The sequence below is a fragment of the Haliotis rubra genome, unplaced genomic scaffold (assembly GCF_003918875.1).
Source record: "Haliotis rubra isolate DU_JTF1 unplaced genomic scaffold, ASM391887v1 Scf669, whole genome shotgun sequence".
NCBI lineage: Eukaryota > Metazoa > Mollusca > Gastropoda > Lepetellida > Haliotidae > Haliotis > Haliotis rubra.
The window spans coordinates 424,596-445,421 of record NW_025767378.1 but is presented as its reverse complement, the minus strand read 5'-3'; the positions used below and the strand labels follow the sequence as shown (position 1 = coordinate 445,421).

The 20,826-nt window shown below is 46.5% G+C and overlaps 1 protein-coding gene across 1 annotated transcript in view; it reads left to right on the top strand.

The window, feature by feature from the left end:
* Positions 1-20,613, top strand: part of LOC124257615 (low-density lipoprotein receptor-related protein 5-like) — a 32,630-nt gene extending 12,017 nt beyond the window's left edge. Inside the window, exons 9-20 of the mRNA XM_046691716.1 lie at positions 2,621-2,860; positions 3,585-3,753; positions 5,068-5,195; positions 5,745-5,901; positions 6,619-6,728; positions 10,290-10,467; positions 11,062-11,240; positions 14,661-14,906; positions 16,477-16,645; positions 16,895-17,022; positions 19,976-20,132; positions 20,443-20,613. Coding sequence (XP_046547672.1) covers positions 2,621-2,860; positions 3,585-3,753; positions 5,068-5,195; positions 5,745-5,901; positions 6,619-6,728; positions 10,290-10,467; positions 11,062-11,240; positions 14,661-14,906; positions 16,477-16,645; positions 16,895-17,022; positions 19,976-20,132; positions 20,443-20,539 — 1,958 coding nt within the window. The 3' untranslated portion in view covers positions 20,540-20,613. The remainder of the gene's footprint in view (positions 1-2,620; positions 2,861-3,584; positions 3,754-5,067; positions 5,196-5,744; positions 5,902-6,618; positions 6,729-10,289; positions 10,468-11,061; positions 11,241-14,660; positions 14,907-16,476; positions 16,646-16,894; positions 17,023-19,975; positions 20,133-20,442) is intronic.
* The last annotated feature ends 213 nt before the right edge of the window (positions 20,614-20,826 follow it).

The following is a 20,826-nucleotide window of genomic DNA, read 5'->3' as shown; positions in this document are numbered from 1 at the left end:
CATGGACGCCGGTTTATTGTGTCAGGTGAGTTAACACACGGACGCCGGTGTATTGTGTACGTCAGGTGAGTCAACACATGGACGCCGGTGTATTGTGTACGTCAGTTGAGTCAATACATGGACGCCGATGTATTGTGTACGTCAGGTGAGTCAACACATGGACGCCGGTGTATTGTGTACGTCAGTTGAGTCAACACATGGTTGCAAGTGTATTGTTTACGTCAGGTGAGTCAACACACGGACGCCGGTGTATTGTGTCAGGTGAGTCAACACATGGAGGCTGGTGTATTGTGTTAGGTGAGTCAACACATGGTCCCCGGTGTATTGTGTACGTCAGGTGAGTCAACACATGGACGCCGATGTATTGTGTACGTCAGTTGGGTCAACATATGGACACTGATGTATTGTGTACGTCAGTTGAGTCAATACATGGACGCCGATGTATTGTGTACGTCAGTTGAGTCAACACATGGAGGCTGGTGTATTGTGTACGTCAGGTGAGTCAACACATGGACGCCGGTGTATTGTGTACGTCAGGTGAGTCAACACATGGACGCCGGTGTATTGTGTACGTCAGGTGAGTCAACACATGGACACTGATGTATTGTGTTTGTCAGGTGAGTTAACACATGGACACCGGTGTATTGTGTACGTCAGGTGAGTCAACGCAATGACACCGGTGTATAGTGTACGCCAGGTGAGTCAACACATGGACGCCGGTGTATTGTGTCAGGTGAGTCAACACATGGACGCTGGTGTATTGTGTCAGGTGAGTCAACACACGGACTCCGGTGTATTGTGTCAGGTGAGTCAACACATGGAGGCTGGTGTATTGTGTCAGGTGAGTCTACACATGAACGCTGGTGTATTGTGTACGTCAGGTGAGTCAACACACGGACGCCGGTGTATTGTGTACGTCAGTTGAGTCAACACATGGACACTGATGTATTGTGTACGTCAGTTGAGTCAATACATGGACGACGATGTATTGTGTACGTCAGTTGAGTCAACACATGGAGGCTGGTGTATTGTGTACGTCAGGTGAGTCAACACATGGACGCCGGTGTATTGTGTACGTCAGGTGAGTCAACACATGGACGCCGGTGTATTGTGTACGTCAGGTGAGTCAACACATGGACACTGATGTATTGTGTTTGTCAGGTGAGTTAACACATGGACACCGGTGTATTGTGTACGTCAGGTGAGTCAACGCAATGACACCGGTGTATTGTGTACGCCAGGTGAGTCAACACATGGACGCCGGTGTATTGTGTGTCAGGTGAGTCAACACATGGACGCTGGTGTATTGTGTCAGGTGAGTCAACACACGGACTCCGGTGTATTGTGTCAGGTGAGTCAACACATGGAGGCTGGTGTATTGTGTGTACGTCAGGTGAGTCTACACATGAACGCTGGTGTATTGTGTACGTCAGGTGAGTCAACACACGGACGCCGGTGTATTGTGTACGTCAGGTGAGTCAATTACATGGACGCCGGTGTATAGGCCGGTGTATTGTATACGTCAGGTGAGTCAACACATGGACGCCGGTGTATTGTGTACGTCAGGTGAGTCAACACACGGACGCTGGTGTATGGTGTTGTTTGTCAGGTTAGTCAACACATTGACGCCGGTGTATTGTGTTTTGTAAGGTGAGTCAACACATGGATGCCGGTATTGTGTACGTCAGGTGAGTCAACACATGGTGCCGGTGTATTGTCAGCGTCAGGTGAGTCAACACACGGACGCCGGTGTATTGTGTCAGGTGAGTCAACACACGGTCGCCGGTGTATTGTGTACGTCAGGTGAGTCAAATACATGGTCCCCGGTGTATTGTCAGGTGAGTCAACACATGGACGCCGGTGTATTGTGTACGTCAGGTGAGTCAACACACGGACGCCGGTGTATTGTGTACGTCAGGTGAGTCAACACATGAACGCCGGTGTATTGTGTACGTCAGGTGAGTCAACACATGGACGCTGGTGTATTGTGTACGTCAGGTGAGTCAACACATGAACGTTTGTGTATTGTGTACGTCAGGTGAGTCAACACACGGACGCCGGTGTATTGTGTCAGGGGAGTTAACACAGAGGATGCAGAGGTCGCCATGTTGGCGTCAATCCACTGCGATGAACGTGGGCCTGTAGAGCTGTGGACAACAGAAGACGTTCACTTGTTTAGTAGTAATAGTAAGATCGGTATATTGAAAAATAGAGATGAAATAGTCGTGTATGATACAAGCATAGCATTCACATAGATGTTCCGATCAGTATGTATACGGAGAGGGAAGGGTAGACAATTACAAATCTACGATAGCAGCCAGATTTATAAAAAGTGGACATGTTTTCCTTTTTACACTCAAGAATTATCCGAGGCTATCTTTATGTCTGCACAGCAAGTGTTACAATATCCCACACAAGGAGATATTCCAGTGTTCGGCATGTCAGTGTGATGTGACGTCGTGTAAGAGTTGCAGTGTGCTAATTGCTACACTCGCGAGTTCCATCTACATCCGCTAGATTTTGAGAGTTGTTAAGATTTACAGAGTTTAGATATGCTTACATAAATGCGTTATTGACACATTTGAGCAGCTGGGAGTAACATAACCACAACTGTTACTAGTTTCAAAGGAGGATGACATCATATTTCTGGCGGACACCGGCCGAGGAGGAAAACTGACCCGCATGAACCTCCTATCCGGCAGCTTCGTTGACATCCCAATCAACAAACAGTACGCCGTGGGCTCCTTCGACTACGACTCGGTGGATGGAAGGATCTACTTCGTGGAGCCGCGACTGGACCAGCTGGTCAGCATGCACTTTGACGGGACAGACATCAGGGAACTGAAGCAGCTGAACGCTAGTAAGTGGAGGGAGAGGGGTGGGGGTGGGCAGATACCAGATGGTCAGCATCCACTTTGACGGGACAGACAGACACCAGGGAACTGAAGCAGTTGAACGCTAGTAAGTGGAGGGAGAGTTGTGGGGGTGGGCAGATACCAGATGGTCAGCATCCACTTGACGGGACAGACAGACATCAGGGAACTGAAGCAGTTGAACGCTAGTAAGTGGAGGGAGAGGGGTGGGGGTGAACAGAAACCAGGTGGTCAGCATCCACTTTGACGGGACGGACATCAGGGAACTGAAGCAGTTGAACGATAGTACGTGGAGGGAGAGTTGTGGGGGTGGGCAGATACCAGGTGGTCAGCATCCACTTTGACGGGACAGACAGACCTCAGGGAACTGAAGCAGTTGAACGCTAGTAAGTGGAGGGAGAGTTGTGGGGGTGGGCAGATACCAGATGGTCAGCATCCACTTTGACGGGACAGACAGACCTCAGGGAACTGAAGCAGTTGAACGCTAGTAAGTTGAGGGAGAGGGGTGGGGGTGAACAGATACCAGGTGGTCAGCATCCACTTTGACGGGACAGACATCAGGGAACTGAAGCAGTTGAACGCTAGTAAGTGGAGGGAGAGTTGTGGGGGTGGGCAGACACCAGGTGGTCAGCATCTTACTTGTATAACTCGACTTCCCAGTGTGAGCGAGACACGAGTGTTACTTGTATAACTCGACTTTTCCCTGTATAGATGCCGATCTGGAGAAACTTGAGGTGGACCCAGTCAACCGCATCCTCTTCTACACTGACACCGGCAATGACGTCATCGGATCGATCAACCTCGACGGAAGCAACTTCAAGATTGTTATCAACTCTAATCTTGATTCGCCCCGAGAGATCGCTGTAGATCCTCGCTCAAAGTACGTATATGTGATCCTACACTCTGGTCGATATGCAACAGCGACTTGTGTTATTATACCGAGCCTATCTGTCGCGACACAGCAACTTGTGTTATTATACCGAGCCTATCTATAGCGACACAGCACCTCGTATTATATACGGAGCCTATCAATCGCGACACAGCATCTTGTGTTATATACAGAGCCTATCAATCGCGACACAGCGACTTGTGTTATTATACCGAGCCTATCTATCGCGACACAGCGACTTGTGTTATTATACCGAGCCTATCAATCGTGACACAGCAACTGTCTTGTGTTATTATACCAGATTTATCGCCTATCTTGTGTTATGGCGACCCTATCTATGGCGACACAGCACCTTGTGTTATACAGATTCCATCTGTCTCGACACAGCAATGTGTGGTATCATACAGAGCCTCATTCTCTTCCCACAGAGGTTACTTGTCATATATTCCTACGAACCTCTGTTCTAATACGGCCTTTTCATGGTGCGAGTGTTCAGGATTCGTGATTGGTTGCAATCAGATTTAGTTGTGCAATCAGCGACGTTGTTTCAAAAGTGATCATTCGCAAGGCCTCGGTTATTTCCGTATGCTTCGGGAAAACTAGAACCTCTTTCCCTGCGCGATGCGCAAACGTTTCTTATAGACAAAACTCAGTCATGTAAATGGCGGATCAATGGCGTCTCCATCGCCCTCGTTGACAACGGACAAGCTAGCCATTAAATGTCTTGTGTGTCACATCAACACACGTTCCTGGCAGAGGTGGGATATTTGTGACCCAACATTTGCTTGTATTAGTCAAGTTGATGTAATACGTGTTCTGATTGGACAGAAAGAAGGGAGATAATTCGTGTTGCGATTTTTTTGCCGCTAGGGGATTTTACGAGAACCGGGAAATATGACCGTATTAGAACAGAGGTTCGTAGGAAGAAATGACAAGTAACCTCTGTGGGAAGAGAATGACAGAGCCTATCAATCGCGACACATCAAGAGCCTATCGGTCACGCCACAGAACATTGTGTTATTATACACAGCCTATAAGCTATTATACAAAACATTATGACTACTAATGGTGAATCCGAATTCCGACACTTTAATCAGGACCCACGAGCAATTCCAATTGGGTTGATCCAAATATGGCTGAACAAGCTGAGCGAGAAATAATCTTCAGAGTCGGCCTAACGAGATGACCATGAAATAACCTTCAGACTTGGTTTTAAGAGATATTCTTGAAATAGCCACACAAGGTGATCTCACATTGGCCAGACGAACTGATTTAGTAATGGCCTAATGATTTGTCCTCTTGCAGACAGATCTTCTGGACAGACTGGGGAAAATCTCCAAAGATAGAGAGCTCCAACTATGACGGCACGAACAGGAAAGCCCTGGTGACCACCGGAATCATGTGGCCTAACGGCATGGCAATAGACTACAATGGTCAGTAATAGAGGGTAGCAATGGATTACAATGGTCAGTACAGAATGTGGGAAAAACTACAATGGTCAGTACAGAGTGTGGCAATAGACTTCAATGGTCAGTACAGAATGTGGCAATAGACTACAATGGTCAGTACAGAATGTGCCAATAGACTACAATGGTCAGTACAGAATGTGGCAATAGACTACAATGGTCAGTACGGAATGTGGCAATAGATTACAATGGTCAGTACAGAATGTGGGAATAGACTACACACACACACACACCGTACTCACACCCTACTTCCTCATGCCCACCAATCCCCCGAAATATAGTTTATGTCAGCAGAATTGAATATTGACCAAACAAGACAATACCGTTCTATTCTATTTCAAATAGGGAACGACTTTATGATTCTATTCCTAGAAGAGAATGTCAACTATCACATGACATTGACCAATTTATTCCTGGCCTAAAGCATCTATGAGATGGCGTTCAAAAGACTCCATGTTAAAGTTAAGTTTATATAGACCAAATGTCTAAGAGTTACACAATGTCTGTGTTTGGCAGACGACAAGCTGTACTTCGTCGACGGGGGCACGCACCTGCTGGAGGTGATGGATATGGACGGCTCCAACAGACGCACCATCTTGAAGGACGCCGGCGCACACTTCTTTGCCATCGATGTCTTCAAAAACTACCTCTACTACACCGACTGGAACCAACCGTACGTGAAGTGCTGTCTATCCCGTACATGGCATCCTTACAGATCTTTAAACAAGTGCTCAACATTTACAAGCCTGAAGATCTGTATGCAGTCCGGAAACCCGCCTCTATGGATACATCTATCCTTATCTTACCTCACACATAAATGTCGCTTTCTGATTGGCTGAGCTCTCTTCTATTATCTTCCATGTACCCCCTTACAAGCGAGTAACATTTCAATGTACCACGCTGTCAATGGCAACTCATTTGGTACTTCGTGGTAGTAATTCTTTATCTCGAATAACATTGAATCACGTATGATGTACGGAAATTACCGATGTTTTGCGAATGCAAATTGATGGAAGGGAGATAACTCTAAATCTGTTTTTCTTGTCAGCAAAATCTAGCGATGGCTACAAAAAGATGTGTACCCGTGCTTCAAACAATTCAAAATTAATATTAAGGTGTTCGGTAAGAAAAATACGTCGTTTGCTAGTCCCTCGGGGCCCATGGGCTGATGTACCCTCGATGTTAAATAACATAAACAAACATCGAGGGTACATCAACCCATGCCCCCCTCGTGACCAGTGAACAACTTATAATGTACTGCTGTCCATCATGTGTATGTGATCCCTGTACTGATGCCCTATTCAAATGTAGCTGTCAGTCTTGTTGGTGTCACCCAAGTGAATCTCTAATTGAAGATGTACTTGTCACATGGTTTACAATGCACCTTCAGAACGCTGATGCGGGTCAACAAGGATGGTAGCGGTAAGACGGCTGTGGGACCACCAGGCTTCAGGGAACTCGCCGACGTCAGGATACACGAATACGGATCTGATGTCCAAGGTAGGCTCGCCTTTAGTGTCACGTCTATTGTGCTGTCCAACGTAGGATCTCTCGTATTTGGACATCTATGGTCAGCAATCTTTCAGACGTCTAAGGACCAGTGTCCCTCAGTCACACGTATGTAAGGCGGATGTTTAAATACAGGGACCATGTCCCGCAGTGTCCGTCCCTAGGCGGATGTTGCTTCTATAAGGCGGATGTTGCTTCTATAAGGCGGATGTTGCTTCTATAAGGAGGATGTTGCTTCTATAAGGCGGATGTTGCTTCTATAAGGAGGATGTTGCTTCTATAAGGCGGATGTTGCATCTATAAGGAGGCTGTTGCATCTATAAGGCGCATGTTGCTTCTATAAGGAGGATGTTGCTTCTATAAGGCGGATGTTGCTTCTATAAGGCGGATGTTGCTTCTATAAGGAGGACGTTGCTTCTATAAGGAGGATGTTGCTTCTATAAGGAGGATGTTGCATCTATAAGGTGGATTTTGCTTCCATAAGGCGCATGCTGCTTCCATAAGGAGGATGTTGCAACTATAAGGCGGATGTTGCTTCTATATAAGGCGGATGTTGCTTCTATAAGGCGGATGTTGCTTCTATAAGGAGGATGTTGCATCTTTAAGGCGGATGTTGCTCCTATAAAGCGGATGTTGCATAAATACAGCGAATGTTGCTTCTATAAGGAGGATGTTACATCTATAAGGCGGATGTTGCTTCTATAAGGCGGATGTTGCTTCTATAAGGAGGATGTTGCATCTATAAGGCGGATGTTGCTTCTATAAGGCGGATGTTGCTTCTATAAGGCGGATGTTCCTTCTATTAAGAGGATGTTGCATCTATAAGGCGCATGTCGCATCTATAAGGAGGGTGTTGCATCTATAAGGCGGATGTTGCTTCTATAAGGCGGATGTTCCTTCTATTAAGAGGATGTTGCATCTATAAGGCGCATGTCGCATCTATAAGGAGGGTGTTGCATCTATAAGGCGGATGTTGCTTCTATAAGGCGGATGTTGCTTCTATTAAGGCGGATGTTGCATCTATAAGGCGGATGTTGCTTCTATAAAGGCGGATGTTGCTATAAGGCGGATGTTGCTTCTATAAGGAGGATGTTGCATCTATAAGGCGGATGTTGCTTCTATAAGGAGGATGTTGCTTCTATAAGGCGGATGTTGCTTCTATAAGGCGGATGTTGCTTCTATAAGGCGGATGTTGCTTCTATAAGGCGGATGTTGCTTCTATAAGGAGGATGTTGCTTCTATAAGGAGGATGTTGCTTCTATAAGGAGGATGTTGCATCTATAAGGCGGATGTTGCATCTATAAGTCGGATGTTGCTTCTATAAGGAGGATGTTGCATCTAAGAGGCGGATGTTGCTCCTTTAAGGCGGATGTTGCATCTATAAAGCGGATGTTGCATCTATAAGGCGCATGCTTCTATAAGGGGTGTGTTGCATCTATAAGGCGGATGTTGCTTCTTGATCTATAAGGCGGATGTTCCTTTGTTGCATCTAAGAGGATGTTGCATGGCGGATGTTGCTTCTATAAGGCGGATGTTGCTTCTATAAGGCGGATGTTGCTTCTATAAGGCGGATGTTGCTTCTATAAGGCGGATGTTGCTTCTATAAGGCGGGATGTTGCTTCTATTAAGAGGGCGGATGTTGCTTCTATAAGGCGGATGATGTTGCTTCTATAAGGAGGATGTTGCATCTATAAGGAGGATGTTAAGGCTGTTGCCTATTAGGCGGATGTTGCATCTATAAGGCGGATGTTGCTTCTATAAGGCGGATGTTGCTTCTATAAGGCGGATGTTGCTTCTATAAGGCGGATGTTGCTTCTATAAGGAGGATGTTGCATCTATAAGGCGGATGTTGCTCTATAAGGCGGATGTTGCATCTATAAGGCGAATGTTGCTTCTATAAGGCGGATGTTGCTTCTATAAGGAGGATGTTGCATCTATAAGGCGGATGTTGCTTCTATAAGGCGGATGTTGCTTCTATAAGGAGGATGTTGCATCTATAAGGCGGATGTTGCTGCTATAAGGCGGATGTTGCTTCTATAAGGAGGATGTTGCTTCCATAAGGCGAATGTTGCAACTATAAGGCGGATGTTGCTTCTATATAAGGCGGATATTGCTTCTATAAGGCGGATGTTGCTTCTATAAGGAGGATGTTGCATCTATAAGGCGGATGTTGCTCCTATAAGGCAGATGTTGCATCTATACAGCGGATGTTGCTTCTATAAGGCGGATGTTGCTTCTATAAGGAGGATGTTGCATCTATAAGGCGGATGTTGCTCCTATAAGGCGGATGTTGCTTCTATAAGGATGTTGCATCTATACAAGAATGTTGCTTCTATAAGGCGGATGTTGCTTCTATAAGGCGGATGTTGCATCTATAAGTCGGATGTTGCTTCTATAAGGAGAATGTTGCATCTATGAGGAGGATGTTGCTCCTTTAAGGCGGATGTTGCATCTATAAAGCGGATGTTGCATCTATAAGGCGCATGTTGCATCTATAAGGAGGGTGTTGCATCTATAAGGCGGATGTTGCTTCTATAAGGCGGATGTTCCTTTTATTAAGAGGATGTTGCATCTATAAGGCGGATGTTGCTTCTATAAGAAGGATGTTGCTTCTATAAGGCGGATGTTGCTTCTATAATGAGAATGTTGCATCTATAAACCGGATGTTGCATCTATAAGGAGGATGTTGCTCCTATAAGGCGGATATTGCTTCTATAAGGAGGATGTTGCTCCTATAAGGCGGATGTTGCATATATAAGGAGGATGTTGCTCCTATAAGGAGGATGTTGCATCTATAAGGCGGATGTTGCTTCTATAAGGCGGATGTTGCTTCTATAAGGCGGATGTCGCATCTATAAGGCGGATGTTGCTTCTATAAGAAGGATGTTGCTTCTATAATGAGAATGTTGCATCTATAAGCCGGATGTTGCATCTATAAGGAGGATGTTGCTCCTATAAGGCGGATGTTGCATCTGTAAGGAGGATGTTGCTTCTATAAGGAGGATGTTGCTTCTATAAGGCGGATGTTGCATCTATAAGGCGGATGTCCAAGGCAAGGTGTTCTGAAGTGTGATACGTGTCGATTCCTAAGTTGAAACAGTTAGTTAGCCGAGAAATATGTCAAAAGTATGCCTGTTCTATCACATCAGTCTGTGGCCAAGTGTGAAATCTATATATCAGTGTCGATAGTTTGCCTGTTCTATCAGGTCAGCAGTAGTAGACTGTAAAGATGTTACGTAAAGGAGGTAAATAGTGAACTGTTAAACTTTTAAAATTCTCACGCCTGTAGTCATCATTCACTGATATGTCAATTGTTATATCAACGTTTGGTAAACCCTTGTATCAAGTTGGCTTGTACCCTGTCCGTCCGTTGTCAAACATATAACCGTTAGAGGTCTTCATGGCATGACGTCAACTGTATACAGTTACAACAAGGCGTTATGAAGCCAACTTTTTCATATTTATACACCGACTGCTTTACCATTCTAATACCCAGGCCGTGTATTTCTTTAAAGTTATCGGTTCTTACATCCACGCGTTGTCTTCTTGTAGAGCCAACCCCATCGTCAACTATGAACTTAGACCCTGCACATGTGTTTGTGCGCATGCTCGGGACGGCGTCAGCAGGTCGAGTGGACGTGTATGCTAATGGCGAGTGGGGAACAATCTGCGATGACCACTGGGACAACAAAGACGCCAGTGTGGTCTGCTCCATGCTGGGGTACAACAGGTGGGTACAGAGATAGTCCCTAGTCCATAGATGTCACTGTGTACCATACAGATGACACATTGTACTCATATATACATACAGATGCCACATTGTACTCATATAAACATACAGATGACACATTGTACTCATATATACAAACAGATGCCACATTGTACTCATATATACATACAGATGTAACATTGTACTCATATATACATACAGATGTAACATTGTTCTCATATATACATACAGATGTAACATTGTTCTCGTCAAGATGCGCTCAGGAACACAGGAGGTCGTATATCATCGTAGGTACATCTACCTACATATACATGTACGTCACACGTTTCCTAAACACTTTGTGTACTCTGCATGCAGAAACATATTTCCAAACGTGTGTACACCCGCCCACAGGGCAATTGTCACCAGGTTTCCATGTATGCACGCATGTTTCAAAACAATTGCCCTCATATGTCATCATACTTTTCGACAGCTGTGCTCGTTTAAACATTCCCTGTACCCAACAATAACGCCATGTAACTGTAGATCGACCAATGTGAACGTGAATTACATGTACGCTCTCGGATCCCATCCCATTTCTTGACCTCCCCACAGAGAGAACGCTCTGGCCACGTCAAATGTGCAAGTGTCCTCGGGCTCTGGCCTCATCTACATGGACGAGGTGAACTGCACGGGAACCGAGACTCACATCGTACAGTGCGGCTTCACCGAGGAGAACTGGGCCGTGCACGACTGCAGCCATCAAGAGGATGCTGGGATCACCTGTGAACTCCGTGAGTTGGTTGGGCGTAATGGTTCCCTGGACACATATTGATAAGGTGACGCATACAGCAGACAAGTTGTGTTCCCGAGGTTTCCTGTTCACATGTTGAGAATTAGTGACGTTCAGTTCAATCAGTGGGTGGTGTTTCCTGTAAACACGTTGAGTAGGTAGGGCTTCCTGTAAACAGGTTGAGTAGGTAGTGATTCCTGTAAACAGGTTGAGTAGGTAGTGATTCCTGTAAACAGGTTGAGTAGGTAGTGATTCCTGTAAACACGCTGAGTAGGTAGGGCTTCCTGTAAACAGGTTGAGTAGGTAGTGATTCCTGTCAACACGTTGAGTAGGTAGGGCTTCCTGTAAACAGGTTGAGTAGGTAGTGATTCCTGTCAACACGTTGAGTAGGTAGGGCTTCATGTAAACAGGTTGAGTAGGTAGGGCTTCCTGTAAACACCCTGAGTAGGTAGGGCTTCCTGTAAACACGTTGAGTAGGTAGTGATGCCTGTAAACAGGTTGAGTAGGTAGTGATTCCTGTAAACACGCTGAGTAGGTAGGGCTTTCTGTAAACAGGTTGAGTAGGTAGTGATTCCTGTCAACACGTTGAGTAGGTAGGGCTTCCTGTAAACACGCTGAGTAGGTAGGGCTTCCTGTAAACACGTTGAGTAGGTAGTGATGCCTGTAAACACGTTGAGTAGGTAGTGATGCCTGTAAACACGTTGAGTAGGTAGTGATTCCTGTAAACAGGTTGAGTAGGTAGTGATTCCTGTAAACAGGTTGAGTAGGTAGGGCTTCCTGTAAACAGGTTGAGTAGGTAGTGATTCCTGTAAACACGTTGAGTAGGTAGGGCTTCCTGTAAACAGGTTGAGTAGGTAGTGATTCCTGTAAACACGTTGAGTAGGTAGGGCTTCCTGTAAACACGTTGAGTAGGTAGTGCTTCCTGTAAACACGTTGAGTAGGTAGGGATTCCTGTAGTGAAAACACGTTGAGTAGGTAGTGATTCCTGTAAACACGATGAGTAGGTAGGGGTAGTGCTTCCTGTAAACACGTTGAGTGTGTGTAAGGTTGCTTCCTGTAAACAGGTTGAGTAGGTAGGGCTTCCTGTAACCACGATAAGTAAGTAGGGCTTCCTGTAGACATGCTGAGTGTGTAGAGCTTCCTGTAAACACGATAAGTAGGTAGGGCTTCCTGTAAACACGCTGAGTGTGTAGAGCTTCCTGTTAACACGATGAGTAGGTAGAGATTCCTGTAAACACGATAAGTAGGTAGGGCTTCCTGTAAACACGCTGAGTAGGTAGGGCTTTCTGTAACCACGATAAGTAAGTAGGGCTTCCTGTAAACACGCTGAGTGTGTAGAGCTTCCTGTAAACACGATAAGTAGGAAGGGCTTTCTGTAAGCATGGTGAGTAGGTAGGGCTTCCTGTAAACACGCTGAGTGTGTAGAGCTTCCTGTTGACACGATAAGTAGGTAGGGCTTTCTGTAAGCATGGTGAGTAGGTAGGGCTTCCTGTAAACACGTTGAGTAGGTAGGGCATCTTGTAAACACGTTAAATAGGTAGAGCTTTTTGTAAACACGTTGAGTAGGTAGGGCTTCCTGTAAACACGTTGAGTAGGTACGGCTTCCTGTAAACACGTTGAGTGGCCAGGTGTCGCAACACCACCTTGACGAGTTTGGATGTTATGCTATTTTCACACTATCACGATTCGTGAGGTCAGTCGTGGCACTCGTGTTGATCGTAGAAAAATGTTGGACGGTTCAAAGATTTTCTGCGATCAACACGATTAATTGTCAGTCGTGCTCATCGCACCAGATCGTATTGCATCGTAACAAATGCGCAACATATCGCATCTAATCGTGCTTCCAAATCGTGGTGATCGGAATCAATCGTGGACATGACAAACACCACGCTCTGTTGAGATGTTTTGCGATCTGTGACGCTCTGTCGGGTGCCATTGCTCACGACTTGACACGAATGACTCACGAGCAGATACGAGGTGATACGAGTAAATGCAAGTATTGACGCTTTTTCACGGACGCTCGCGATCTATTACGAGTTACTGCCGTATCCACTACATCCTTGACAGTGTTTGGCTTCTGCTCTTGAGTCCTGAGGAGACACCTGAATCTATTGGCCAGGATCCCAAAGCCATTTTCCACCACTCTCCTTCTCTGGAGAGTCTGCAGTTGAAAATCCTCTCCTTCTGGACATCCTTCTTCTGCTGTATGGCTTCATGAGGTAGTTCCTGAGTGCGAAGGAGTCATCCCTCAGGATGAAAAAGGGCATGTGTGGCGGTCATCAGGGTTTGCAGTCAGAGGGCAGGGTGGGGTGGAGTCCTAGGCCTTCCTGCCCCAGGCCGTTCAACAGCTCCGAGTCTGACATGTGTCCTTTTACACCAAGCTCGATCCACACAATTTTGTTATCTGCATCCACCAGAGCTAGGAGTGGTATCGAAAAGAAGCCCTTGTAATTGAAGTACTGGCTGCCAGCTTGGGGTCATTTCTTGATGGTGTGTTTGCCATCGAAGAGCTGTGGTGTTAACCTTGTGTAGTTTTGGAACACTACTGGATCTTCCAGCCTCAAATGAGTGTGTAGGAGGCTGGACAACTGACCAGACTGTTGTCTCCTCTCCTCTGTGAGCTATTGTCGCACCCAGAAGTGCCAGACTGAAACTCTCCTACCCTTTGTGGTTGAAGCTGTTGCTGGTCTGGCTGGTGCTCGTCTTCTTCCTCTCTGGCGATGTCAGCATACAGTAACTCTGCAAATGTCACGTTGTCATCATCCTCAACTCCTGCCATCATCAATGGTTGTGGGTTGTAGTGTTCACTCTGTAGTATTCAAGAAACAATGAAGTCCATGGTCAGTCGGGCTGTATAAATACCCGTCGGGGTCCAATCGTAGCTCAAGTCGTGATCATCCTCGATCGTGATCGTAAAATACATCGCGACCACAATCGTATCCTGTCGCAACAAAGCGCATCGGTTCGTGATGAACGTATCGGTACATACCAGCACGTACCAGATCGTCCCAAATCGGTGACCCCGATCGTGATGATCATGATGATCGTGTCAGATCGCGACCTAATCATGGACTCCATCGGGACAATCCTATCGGAACGCATGTGATCGTATCTGAACGGGAGACCAGATCGTGATACATCGTGTCACCATAAAATTAAACAATCGTGGCAATATGGCATCCTAGCATCATGTAAACTCTTTGAATGGGTGAACTATCCCTAAACACTTTGAGCGTACGGGGTTTCTAACAAACACGCCGAATGGATCGGTTTTCCATTAAACGTTTAAATGTTCTTGTAGACACGTTCAGTGGGGTTCGTTGTTGAGACGTTACGTGGGCGGGGCTTCACTGAGACATGTCCTGACTTCCTGTTAAAGCTGTCGATTAAAGTGTTCTGGAATTACCGTGTTTACCAACAGCAACAATTCCGGACAACTTCCTCATTTTCACGGACGTAAACAGCGGTGAGCTGCTCAGGATGGACTTAAACACCTACAGCTTCAGCGTAATACCCCAGCAAGGAAGCCCCAACCCCGTCGGCCTCGCTTACGATGAAGTCACGAAACAAGTCTTCTACTCGGAGGTTGTGCCAAACCCAGGCAGTCAAATAAGGAGCGTTGGCATCGATGACACCGGCTTAAAGGTCATCAAACAACTCAGTAATGGTGAGTCAAACAAAGGCCCAATGGTGAGTCCCATAGCAACCCACGGGAGAGTAAAACAGGTTCCTCAAAGGTGAGTCAAACAGCTGCCCCATGGCGCATCAAACATCTACCCCAATGTGAGACAGCTGCACTAAGCCAGTCAAACATATGGCCATAAAACGAACTAATAGTCTGTCAAGGCGAGCCTGAATCAAACACCTTCCCCGAAGTGAACCACACTACCTTTAACAATATCTGTGACATGTTTTAAGAGTTGAAAAGGTTTGTGGTAATTGTCCAAGGTAAGAATTGTGTGATGGCACATGTCCTGGTGGTAACTGACGGTGATGGCATTACCCAGGTGGCACATGTTCTCATTGCACAAGACGGTTCTGGTATTACCTGAGTGGCAACTGATGGTGATGGTATTACCCGGGGGGCACATGTCATGGTGGCAAATGATGGTGATGGTATTACCCAGTGGGCACATTTCCTGCTGGCAACTGACGGTGATGGTATCACCCAGGGGCACATGTCCAGGTGGCAACTGGCGGTGATGGTATTACCCGGGGGCACATGTTCCGGTTGCAACTGATAGTGATGGTATTACCCAGGGGCACATGTCCTGGTTGCAACCAAGTGATGGTGATGGTATTACGTGGGGGCACATGTCCAGGTGGCAACTGACTGTTATGGTATTACCGGGGGCACATGCCGTTGTGGCAACTGACAGTGATGGTATTACCCGGGGACACATGTCCTGGTGGCAACTGGTGATGGTATTACCCGGGGCACATGTCGTGGTGGCAACTGGCGGTGATGGGGGGGGGGGGTGGGGGGTGCACATGACGTGGGTGCAACTGGCGGTGATGGTATTACCCGGGGCACACATGACGTGGTGGCAACTGGCGGAGATGGTATTACGAAGGGTTGGGCACATGTTGCGGTTGCAAGTGACTGTGATGGTATTACCCGGGGTCACATGTCGTGGTTGCAACTGAAGGTGATGGTATTACCCGGGGACACATGTCCTGGTGGCAACTGACAGTTATTATATTACCCGGGGGGGTGGGGGTGGGGGGTGCACATGACGTGGGTGCAACTGGCAGTGATGGTATTACCCGGGGGCACATGTCGTGGTGGCAACTGGCGGTGATGGTATTACCCGGGGGCACATGACGTGGTGGCAACTGGCGGAGATGGTATTACGAAGGGTTGGGCACATGTTGCGGTTGCAAGTGACTGTGATGGTATTACCCGGGGTCACATGTCGTGGTTGCAACCAACTGATGGTGATGGTATTATCCGGGGAGGCACATGTGGTGGCTGCAACTGATGGTGATGGTATTACCCGCGGGGCACATGTCCTGGTGGCAACTGAAGGTGATGGTATTACCCGGGGGGCACATGTCCTCGTTGCAACTGATGGTTATGGTATTACCCGGGGGGCACATGTCCATGTGGCAACTGACGATGATGGTATTTCCCGGGGGGCACATGTCCTTCTCCTTTCTACGAGTACCTCCGCTTTATAAGATGAAAGAAGTGGTTGGACATTTTTGACATTTTTGCACTATGTTACCTGTTGCAGGAAGCATCCCAGATGGCTTAGCTGTGGATTCGACATCAGCAAAACTATTTTACACTGACGCCGGAAGTGATATCATTGCCTGGACGGCCCTCGACGGAACTGGGCAGACAATTATAGCTCAAGACCAACTTGACCAACCAAGGGCAATCGTCGTGGACACACAAAACCAGTCAGTGTCATACAAATGTGCTTGATGTATTAATGAAACTACCATACAAACAGTGGGTGGGTGGGTCGGTGGGTGGGTGGACCGGGGAGGGAGGGAGGAGGGAGAGAACTGTCATGTTCCAGGGTGGTGTAGGTGGCGATACCGTTAATCACAGACCAGGTAAACTGTGAACCCTCATCTTCCAGGGTGGTGTAGGTAGCGTTTTCCGTGATGCACAGACCAGGTAAACTGTGAACCCTCATGTTCCAGGGTGGCGTTCTGGACGGACTGGGGCAGTACGCCTAAAATTGAGAGTGCTGACTACTCTGGGGCAAACAGGAAGACCATCGTGTCAACCGGCATCCAACTGCCCAACGGCCTAGCTATAGACATGAAAGGTATGTGTGGGTTGAATGTGGATATCTATGTGTGGTAGCACGGATGTCCATTTATGTTAGGTGGCTTGGGTCCCATGACTTTTTTGGATTTATTGGAAGTGCAGTGGAACTGTAGATGTGTTTGTGTGGAAGACAGGGCAAATTGTATATGTACCCTGTGTGGTAACCTCGGTAAGTTGTATACATACCCTGTGTGGTATCCAGGGCAAATTGTATAAGTACCCTGTGTGGTATCCAGGGCAAATTGCATAAGTACTCTGTGTGGTATCCAGGGCAAATTGTATAAGTACCCTGTGTGGTAGCCTCGGTAAGTTGTATATGTACCCTGTGTGGTATCCAGGGCAAATTGTATATGTACCCTGTGTGGTAGCCTCGGTAAGTTGTATATGTACCCTGTGTGGTATCCAGGGCAAATTGTATATGTACCCTGTGTGGTAGCCAGGGTAAGTTGTATATATACCCTGTGTGGTAGCCAGGGCAAGTTGTATATATACCCTGTGTGGTAGCCAGGGCAAGTTGTATATGTACCCTGTGTGGTATCCAGGGTTAGTTGTATATGTACCCTGTGTGGTATCCAGGGTTAGTTGTATATGTACCCTGTGTGGTATCCAGGGCAAGTTGTATATCTACCCTGTGTGGTATCCAGGGTTAGTTGTATATGTACCCTGTGTGGTAGCCAGGGTTAGCTGTATATGTACCCTGTGTGGTATCCGGGGTTAGTTGTATATGTACCCTGTGTGGTATCCGGGGTTAGCTGTATATGTACCCTGTGTGGTATCCAGGGCAAGTTGTATATGTACCCTGTGTGGTATCCAGGGCAAATTGTATATGTACCCTGTGTGGTAGCCAGGGTAAGTTGTATATGTACCCTGTGTGGTATCCAGGGCAAATTGTATATGTACCCTGTGTGGTAGCCCCGGTAAGTTGTATATGTACCCTGTGTGGTATCCAGGGCAAATTGTATATGTACCCTGTGTGGTAGCCAGGGTAAGTTGTATATATACCCTGTGTGGCAGCCAGGGCAAGTTGTATATATACCCTGTGTGGTAGCCAGGGCAAGTTGTATATGTACCCTGTGTGGTATCCAGGGTTAGTTGTATATGTACCCTGTGTGGTATCCAGGGCAAGTTGTATATCTACCCTGTGTGGTATCCAGGGTTAGTTGTATATGTACCCTGTGTGGTAGCCAGGGTTAGCTGTATATGTACCCTGTGTGGTATCCGGGGTTAGTTGTATATGTACCCTGTGTGGTATCCGGGGTTAGCTGTATATGTACCCTGTGTGGTATCCAGGGCAAGTTGTATATGTACCCTGTGTGGTAGCCAGGGCAAATTGTATAAGTACCCTGTGTGGTAGCCAGGGCAAATTGTATATGCCCCTGTGTGGTAGCCAGGCTAAGTTGTTTATGTACCCTGTGTGGTAGCCAGGGCAAGTTGTATATGTACTCTGTGTGGTAGCCAGGGTTAGTTGTATATGTACCCGGTGTGGTATCCAGGGCAAGTTGTACATGTACCCTGTGTGGTATCCAGGGTTAGTTGTATATGTACCCTGTGTGGTATCCAGGGCAAGTTGTACATGTACCCTGTGTGGTATCCAGGGTTAGTTGTATATGTACCCTGTGTGGTATCCAGGGTTAGTTGTATATGTACCCTGTGTGGTATCCAGGGTTAGTTGTATATGTACTCTGTGTGGTATCCAGGGCAAGTTGTTTATGTACCCTGTGTGGTATCCAGGGCAAGTTGTATATGTACCCTGTGTGGTAGCCAGGGTTAGTTGTATATGTACCCTGTGTGGTATCCAGGGTTAGTTGTATATGTACCCTGTGTGGTATCCAGGGCAAGTTGTATATGTACCCTGTGTGGTAGCCAGGGTTAGTTGTATATGTACCCTGTGTGGTAGCCAGGGTAAGTTGTATATGTACCCTGTGTGGTAGCCAGGGCAAGTTGTATATGTACCCTGTGTGGTAGCCAGGGCAAATTGTATATGCCTCTGTGTGGTAGCCAGGGTAAGTTGTATATGTACCCTGTGTGGTAGCCAGGGCAAGTTGTATATGTACCCTGTGTGGTAGCCAGGGCAAGTTGTATATGTACCCTGTGTGGTAACCAGGGTAAGTTGTATATGTACCCTGTGTGGTAACCATGGCAAATTGTATATGTACCCTGTGTGGTAGCCTCGGTAAGTTGTATATGTACCCTGTGTGGTATCCAGGGCAAATTGTATATATGTCCCTGTGTGGTACTGAAGTTGTGTATTTGTCTGTTTGTGGTAACACTGGAGAAGTGTAGATGTGTGTATTAAGTGAATATGTGTGTTTGTTTGTGCGTTGTAACGTGATTCCCCAGCCGAAATCAGCCTTAAATGAGCATTCCAAAATTGATGTCAAGGTTGTAATATTCGGCCAGTTCCACCACAGTCCCAGAAAATATGATTTTAATCAAACAGTTTTGACAGTTAATTTTGATATTTATTAAAGATTGATCATGGAAGAGCCCCCAATTTCTGTTATAATTCAAGACCAGTACTTATAGCAATAAAGATGATGATGGTCATATTCCCCTCTCAGCAACAGGGGCAGTGGGGTAGCCTAGTAATCGGTTTTGTTTTAATCGTTGTTTGACGCAGCACTAACAGTTGAGCTGTATGAGTCTGGACCAAACAGCGGCGCCTGGCATCGTGAGCAGGAGTCTACACCACAGGGGTGCGATGACACCAAGCTAGTCACGGGGCCTGACCACCCGAATCCGTTAATAACCTGTTACAAGCATGTCCTAGTGTAGATCAATTATAACATTTCAGGGTGTTCTGCATTCAGAGGATTAGTCTGAATATTCAGTTAGACGACGAGCTTATTGCCTTTAGAATCGTTAACGTTACCTTTCATGACCAAAGGGGGCGCTGTTGGAGTGAGCCGTACACCTGTTCTTGATTCAGTAATTATTTGCATAACTTGCAGCTGGTCGCTTATACTTCTGTGACGCTGGTACCCATCAGATCGAGGTTGTTGACCTTGATGGCGGAAACCGGAAGGTCATCTATCAAGACAACTCGGCTCACTTCTTCGCCCTCGCTCTGTCCGACAAATACATCTTCTACTCTGACTGGAACAAAAGGTGATCTGTTTTGTGCAGTGGTTATCAGAGTGTTTGAGTTTACACGTTTGTGTCAGTCGGAACCACATCCACCAACTTGATGCCTACCTGTAAGGTCTCAGCTATGTAGTGCATCCTTGTATTGTTTCTATCTGATATCCAGCAATCGCTGTGACGATTCACTCACCTGTAACACTCTGTTGGTTACCATGGACACGCTTCGTTTCACGATCATATAGGTCTAAGTACACCATATATTTTCGAAAAGTGGAAACAGGCGCTATGAGATGCACACGGTAGTGTGTTCTGAATCCTTACCCTTTTTTCCCAGCGGAGTGATGAAGATCAACAAAGACGGCACCGGCAACTCCATGGCCGGACCCCCCAACTTCTCCAGGATCAACGCCCTCGCCGTCTATCAAGCATAGAAGCTTCTCCCTACGACAATGTACTTACTTACCTTTCTACACATCGTCTCACAATAAGAGATGTTAGATTGCAATGATGGTGTTGTTTTGTTTCCGAAATTACGCTGTTCGCGCGATCTTGAAGAAAGGGGCCATTTCCTGGGTTTTTTTACCTTGTATTTGTATTCAATATTGCACGGTCAGGAAACTGATTTCCGACAGTGTCCTCAGCTAATACTAACTGAATTTACACATAGAAAAAAAGTATCGCAACACACTATATTCTTCATTGTATTAGTATGTTACCA